Source organism: Rasamsonia emersonii (genome assembly GCF_000968595.1).
Source record: "Rasamsonia emersonii CBS 393.64 chromosome Unknown ctg1118621760093, whole genome shotgun sequence".
In the NCBI taxonomy this organism is placed as follows: domain Eukaryota; kingdom Fungi; phylum Ascomycota; class Eurotiomycetes; order Eurotiales; family Trichocomaceae; genus Rasamsonia; species Rasamsonia emersonii.
This window is the reverse complement of record NW_013563194.1, coordinates 81,871-89,222: the sequence shown is the minus strand read 5'-3', so window position 1 is coordinate 89,222 and position 7,352 is coordinate 81,871. Positions and strand designations below refer to the sequence as shown.

The following is a 7,352-nucleotide window of genomic DNA, read 5'->3' as shown; positions in this document are numbered from 1 at the left end:
GTCTTTGAATTCCGTCCGAGCCCTTCGAGTCCCATCTATACCACTTTTACTAGGCAAAACCTCGATTCCGCACGGAATAGCTGGGGGACTAGCCTGAAAAGCCCCAAGAGCTACACCAGTGTCGATAAGGGCACCCAGACGGAGGGCCTGCCACTTGACACTGCTGCTTCCGACAGCGGATCCTCGTCTCGGAGTGACCGAGATAATATTCCTAACCTTCCTGACTCTAATCCATGGGACCTTCCTGACACGTCGGAGGACCACGTGGGCCAGGATGGGGATGATGAATCCGAGCATGATGGTGATTTTGAAATCCATGAAGCGAGCAATACGACCATCGCCAGACCGGACAGTACGGGCACTGCAGTGGCAGCCCCGGTCGAGGACGGCCCTGTGCAGAATTCATCGCCCACCTTTTCTCGTCCACGGTTGGTGACTATCCCCAAACGCAACCCTCCCCCAGCTCTGCCACCACGTAATCCAGAGCGCAAACATGACTCTTTCTCGACTCAAAGCTCCATCCCACCTGCCTCTCCATCGCCCACCAGCTCTGCGCACCCCGAGATCCGGAAGTCCAGCGAGTCATTGCGCAGTGACATGAGTCCCAACGGGTTCATGGAGATTACCCAATCGAAGATGGATGATGTCGTGATTGGCACTCACAACCATTTGCATGACGATATACACGCTGTGGAAAAGGATGAATTTCATTCGATACCCACTTCACCAGAACCTGAGGAAAAACCAGTGCTTAAAATGGGGAGTGAAGCCGAGATCGTCTAGTCTGGAGGATTATGACCATTTATGACCTTTCAACACGAGATAGCGCGTTTGATCTTTTTTTTTCTTTTTTAGCCTTAGCGGGCATGCTATGATGAATACTTCTTTTGTTTGGGCTGGCCTTTCAATGCCGGGTGGCGGATGGTCTTTGTGTCGACTTGGATTTTTTTTTCTTTTCAATTATACCATATGGAAGGAGAGGTTCAAGAGTTGAAACCCTTCGCTGTATGTACTGTACTGTACTGTACATTATTCTTCATTTTCGGTGCGATAATTTCCCTCGAGAAGAGGACATCATTTGAATGACTCCATGGTGATCAGCCACTGCAATCTGTGCAACCTATGCCATCGCATAGTTAGCCGCCCACGAACTGACTGCCTACTCCATGACAACAACGACAATTATTACTTTTTTGCCAAGGCGATTTTAGGTTAGCAGAACAAAGACCTGTCTATCGATACAGGAGGCTCACGTGGGCTGGTGCCTAGAGCCGGCGGGTCGGGCAGTCGGCGGATTCCCCTTAACCAACCCCAACTGCCTCGTGTCGCCCAATCGTTGAGCGGCCCTTGCTGCTTCAAGTAACAGAAGCAGTGGTCGGGCCATGTCTGCCTGCCATGGGGTTTCTTATTTTCTAACTCATCACCTTTGTATTTTCTATCTGAGACCTTGAGATCGAACTGAATCGCCTTAGCGCAAGGCAGCAGTTGGGGTCTCAGCGTCGCGCCTAGTTGCGACCCCGGGTGCTCTAGATCTAATTAACTGCATACAGAATACGAGGTGGATCTCACAGATATTTTAAAGAGACAACATCCACCCTGACTTCTTTCTTTCTTTCTCTTTTCTTTTAATTCTTCATTCCACGTTGTACATTTTTTTTTTTTTTTGTCTCCTTGTCACCTAGGGACTTTTCTGAGCCATGGCTCCGTCCACCTTCAAGGGACTCGTGGTCGTCGCAAGTGGGACCTTTCCGGGGTACAAGCAAGGTGAGCTAATACAGCCCAGCAATTATTATAAGGATTGTTTTTTTTTAATTCTTGCTTTTGGCATCTGCTGACTGATGGTTGTTAGCCGACCTGAAGAAAATCGTCGAGGATAACGGCGGTTGTTTCAGCTCCAAAGTCACGGATGAATGCACCCATTTGGTGTCTACTCAGAAAGAGGTGGATAACAATGGGACAAAAAGTGAGTGCAAAATTTATACTAGCTGCGCATGATCTGTTTCCAGATTAAGTTGGTCATTTAGCGCAATTATTTTTTTTCCAACCTGTATAATTCTTCTCTGGATTCTCCAAAATGGCTTCTATTATGCCATTTCATCCATCCTCGCTGACGGGAGGGTCATCGCGGTTAGATAAGCAAGCTGCAAAGCTGGAAGATTGCTATGTAGTATCCCTCGACTGGCTGCTAGATTCAGAAAAGGCCAAAAAACGACTTTCCGAAAAGAAGTATCTCTTTGGCCCGACCAAGGATGTCAAGGATGCTTCTGATGCTGATGCCTCCAAAAATGAGAACGGCTCGTCCAAGAAACGTTCCCTCGCAGACACCTTTGACGGGGATGAGCAACTTCCCAACAAGAAGCAAAGGGACAGACAGAAAGCCAAGTCGAAAGATTTGAAGGTGGAAGTCGACGAATGTTTCCGATTTCACAATGGAGGAGGTATGATGGGTGCACCGCTGATTTCAAACCGTAAGGCTGACTGAACAATTTAGTACCAGTTGAAGTCTATATCGACGATTCTGGACTCATCTGGGATGCCACGCTCAACCAGACCAATGCAGCCTATAACAACAACAAGTTCTACCGTATCCAGCTGCTTAAGAATAAATTTTCTGACGAATACAACACTTGGACTCGATGGGGCCGTGTGGGGGAAGATGGCCAGAGCGCCCTGTTAGGAAATAATACTTTGGACATGGCCAAACGCCATTTCGAGAAGAAGTTCCGAGATAAAACAGGCCTTAGTTGGGCCGACCGGCTGGCGCCTCCAAAGAGCGGCAAGTACGCTTTTGTTGAACGCAATTACGAAGAGTCCGACTCGGAAGACGAGAAGGCCACGAAGAAGAAAGCTAAAAAGGAAACAGAGGAGGAACGCAAGCATGTCGAGAGCAAGCTTCCCGAAAAGGTCCAGCAGCTCATTGCCTTCATCTTCAACCAGCAGTATTTCCATAACGCGATGGCCCAGATGTCATATGATGCCAACAAGCTCCCTCTGGGGAAGTTAAGCAAGCGGACGCTGCAGACTGGCTTCCAGATCCTGAAGGATCTGTCTGAGCTGATTAACGACCAGTCTCTAGCGACGTCCAAATATGGTAAGTCGTATTTGGCGGCCACGGAGGAACTCAGCAATCGATACTTTACCATTATCCCTCACGATTTTGGGCGCAATCGGCCTCCTGTGATCAACACGCCAAACTTGATCAAGAAAGAGGTCGATCTATTGGAGAGCCTGACGGACATGGAGATTGCCAACAGCATTGTCAAGGAGTCCAAGGATGATGAAATGGTTCATGTTCTGGATCGGCAGTTCCAGGGACTGAAGTTGCGGGAAATGACTCCACGTAGGTGCCCAGATGGTTTCGGATCGTTCCACGGAGAGGAGCACAATGCTAATAGAGCCTTTTAGTGGATCACAAATCCACTGAATTCCAAGAATTGGAGGACTATCTAATGAAGTCGCACGGATCCACTCACCATATCCGTTTCAAAGTGAGTACTATCGAACCTCCCGTGGCAATGGTGACTGACCGTTACAGGTGCAAGACATCTTCCGCATTGAGCGCGAGGGAGAGAATGAGCGTTTCATGAAGTCGCCGTATGCGAATATTAAGAACAGCAACCGCCGTCTGCTGTGGCACGGCTCCCGAAGCACCAATTACGGAGGAATCCTGAGTCAGGGGCTGCGTATTGCCCCTCCGGAGGCGCCTGTCACTGGCTACATGTTCGGCAAGGGAGTGTATTTTGCCGATATCTCAAGCAAGTCAGCCAACTACTGTTGGGCGTCACAAAGCGGAAAGATTGGACTGCTCCTGCTCTGCGATGTCGAACTGGGCGATCCAATGCTGGAACTCGACCAAGCAAACTACAACGCCGGCGAGGATGCCAAAGCTCAAGGTTGTCTGGCGACGCTCGGCCGGGGATCTCTTGTGCCGCAGGGTTGGAAAGATGCGGGCTGCGTGCATCCGAACCTGAAAGGGGTGCTGATGCCCGACACTTCTGTCCCTCCAGGACCGTCGGGAAACAATGGATCGTTGATATATAATGAGTACATCGTCTACGATGTGGCTCAGATCCGCCAGAGGTATCTGTTGATGGTGCACATGTACTGAGGCGACGGAGCGTTGGGAGGTATCCGGGATGGTGAATGGAGTTTAGCGGAATTGAGGATTGCGACTTTTTTTTTTATTTTGGGGCCGGGATGTTGATTTCTGTTTTAGTTTCGTACTGCCTAACGTTGTAATCTACGTATAATCGGCTTGCAGAAATAGGGTCCTTCCCCTTTATCTAGGTAGCTAATTGACCTATTCTATTCTACATAAGCGTACCCCAAACAAACAGCCGGAACCCGAAGTAACTTCGACGTAATACTTAACCGGGGCTATCGGCAACCTATTCTTCATCTTCTTCGCACCCGTGAGACATTTAACCAACCTCGGCCTCACAAGCTGTCGATAATATTGCTTGTATGATTGCCAGTAGCAATTCCACACTACTCCGTAGGTAGACTTGGGCAACTGTGTAACGGAGGATGTCTCGGTCTCATTTTCTGGGAAATACCTGGCAAATCATACTTCGTCACTGCAAGGGGCACAGAGCAGGTACCAATCTGCGCAGGTAGGTATTCTGCAAGCTTCCGCTTGATATCTTTTTCTCTGCTCTTTTCTTTGTTACATTGCGCCTGCTTGATCCACGTAGGGTTGGGTACACAAGCCCTAGCTGCCGCAGTTGCCGAATTGGGTAAGCAGAGTGAATGTCCGCTGTTTTCATATATTTCCTTCTGTCCTGCATACGGAGTATTCGTGCAATTTGTTCCGTCACACTTCGATTCAGTCTCTCTCACCAGCGGTATACTTCTTTTGTATGATCTGCTGCATTTCGCAATGCGCCTTCTTACAGGCTCCATTGTTGCTGCTGGCCTAGCGGGTGCCGTGCTGGCCCAGTACTTCCCCCCAAGCCCCGAAGGTCTCACGGTCGTAAAGTCCAACGTGACCAAGGGTGTGTCCATCTCATATAAAGAGGTATGTAGGTTAATTGTCTGTCAACCAATGTGTGAACTGACTGAAAGCCCACTCAGCCAGGGATTTGTGAAACCACTGAAGGGGTCAAATCATATTCTGGCTACGTGAGCCTTCCCAACAACACTCTGGCCAACGTTGGCGTAGATCAGCCGTATCCCATCAACATCTTTTTCTGGTTCTTCGAGTCTCGCCACGACCCAGCTAATTCGCCGCTGTCGATCTGGATGAATGGCGGCCCCGGCGCGTCCTCACTGATGGGCCTGTTCCAGGAAAACGGACCCTGCAAGGTCAATCCGGACTCGAATTCGACCTATTTAAATCCGTTTTCCTGGAACAACTATGCCAACATCTTGTACATCGACCAGCCCAACCAGGTTGGTTTCAGCTATGACGTGCCTATGAATGGTACTTACGACCAAGTGTCCAGCCTGCAGCTAGTGGATGATTTCCCCGATGGAAGTGTTCCCACGCAGAACAACACGTTCTACGTCGGCACGTTTCCTAGCATGAATTATAAAACCACCGCCAACGGAACTGAGAATGCTGCTAGAGCCTTCTGGGAGTTTGCTCAGATCTGGTTTACCGAGTTTCCCGAGTACAAGCCCAACGACGATCGCGTTAGCATCTGGGCCGAGTCCTACGGCGGCCACTATGGACCGTCCTTCACAGCCTTCTTCCAAGAGCAGAACGAGAAGATTGCGAACGGAACCCTCCAGGCGGATGGCGAGCTGCACTACATCCACTTGGACACACTCGGCATTATAAATGGGTGTATAGACCGCCTGATGCAGGACTGGTCGTACCCGCAGATTGCCTACAACAACACTTACTACATCGAAGCGATGAGCGAAATACTCTACATTACAACCATGGATGCTTGGAACAGGCCAGGCGGGTGCAAGGACCTCCTCAAGCATTGTCGTGCTCTGGCTGCCGAGAACGACCCCAATGCCTTCGGAAATAATGCAACCGTCAATGATGCGTGCGCCTACGCGGCCATCTGGTGCACGACGAATGTGGAAGGTCCTTACGTCGAAAACTCGGACAGGTCGTACTATGACATAGCGCACCCCTCTCGTGACCCGTTTCCTCCTTCATACTTCCTGGGTTTCTTGAACCGGCACTGGGTTCAGGGTGCTCTTGGTGTTCCCATCAACTTTACAGAGGAAATCCCCAGCGTATATAGCGCATTCGGGCTCACGGGTGACATCGCCCGGCCCGATCTCCTAGGCTACCTAGACGATCTGGCATACATATTGGAGTCTGGGATCAAGGTGACCCTGGTCTACGGGGACCGCGACTACGCATGCAACTGGATTGGTGGAGAGAAAGTCAGCCTCGAGGTCAACTACACGGGTGCAGACAACTTCCGTTCCGCAGGCTATGCGAACCTCCAGACCAACTCGTCCTACGTGGGTGGCCAGGTGCGCCAGTACGGCAACTTCTCCTTCACGCGCGTCTACGAAGCAGGCCACCAAGTCCCAGCGTACCAGCCCGAGACGGCGTATCAAATCTTCAACCGGTCGCTCTCGAATCTGGATATCGCAACGGGGAAGATCTCGACGATCGAGAATCCCACCTACAAGACGGAAGGCCCGTCTACAACATGGGACATCAAGAACGAAATTCCTCCAATGCCAGCTCCCACCTGCTACATCTTGGCTCTTAAGGAAACCTGCACTGACGACCAGGCTCAGAGCGTCATTAACGGCTCCGCGCTGGTCCGCGACTACATCGTGGTGGATGGGAACTCGCAAGACCTGTTCTTCCCCAACGGCACGGTCAAGCGGGTTGACATTCCTCACTTATTTCAGCTTTAGTTCTTTTTTGAAGACTTCAAGGGCGGATATATATTATATATGTGCTCATCCTCTTGATCATCAACATCCTCAACATGTATAGATGTCTATTGTATGTGTGACGCTTTAACGGAGATGCAATTCTCAGATCTTTTAATAAATACAGTATCAAAAGAGAGAGATAATGAAAAGACCTTAATGCGAGATCCATTCTGTATTTCTTAAGTACATACATACATACTATATACACATATTATATACATGTGTTGAAGTATGTCTGTCTGTCTATCTATCTATCTATCTATTTATTAGATGAATATTATCGTATTGTATCGTTTGATAATCTATCGAGGCAGCCACCCTTTTGTCTTTTCCCATTTTTCCCATCTTTCCTTTGTTCATTTCATTGCGCGTCACTTCATCACTTCAAAACTCCTCTCTTGCATGAAGGCTATACAGCATCAACAAGAGATTTTGTTTTCTCTTTCAAGCATATACAGATATATATGCATGAAGATAGGTAGGTAGACAAGTCA

At 49.2% G+C, this 7,352-nt stretch overlaps 2 protein-coding genes across 2 annotated transcripts; both read left to right on the top strand.

Annotated features, from left to right (window-relative positions):
* Nucleotides 1–783, top strand: T310_4029 (DUF500 domain protein; the record flags this gene model as incomplete). Its single annotated transcript, XM_013473125.1, has 1 exon — nt 1–783. A coding segment is annotated over one exon (783 nt), but the record flags the coding sequence as incomplete, so codon positions are not given.
* A 914-nt stretch (nt 784–1,697) lies between these two features.
* T310_4028 (uncharacterized protein) lies at nt 1,698–6,837 on the top strand (the record flags this gene model as incomplete). Its single annotated transcript, XM_013473124.1, has 11 exons — nt 1,698–1,764; nt 1,850–1,963; nt 2,169–2,438; nt 2,498–3,340; nt 3,406–3,488; nt 3,536–4,080; nt 4,262–4,287; nt 4,500–4,613; nt 4,695–4,736; nt 4,896–5,017; nt 5,065–6,837. The coding sequence occupies 11 exons, from the start codon at nt 1,698–1,700 to the stop codon at nt 6,835–6,837; spliced, it is 3,999 nt and encodes a 1,332-aa protein (XP_013328578.1).
* Nucleotides 6,838–7,352: the final 515 nt, after the last annotated feature.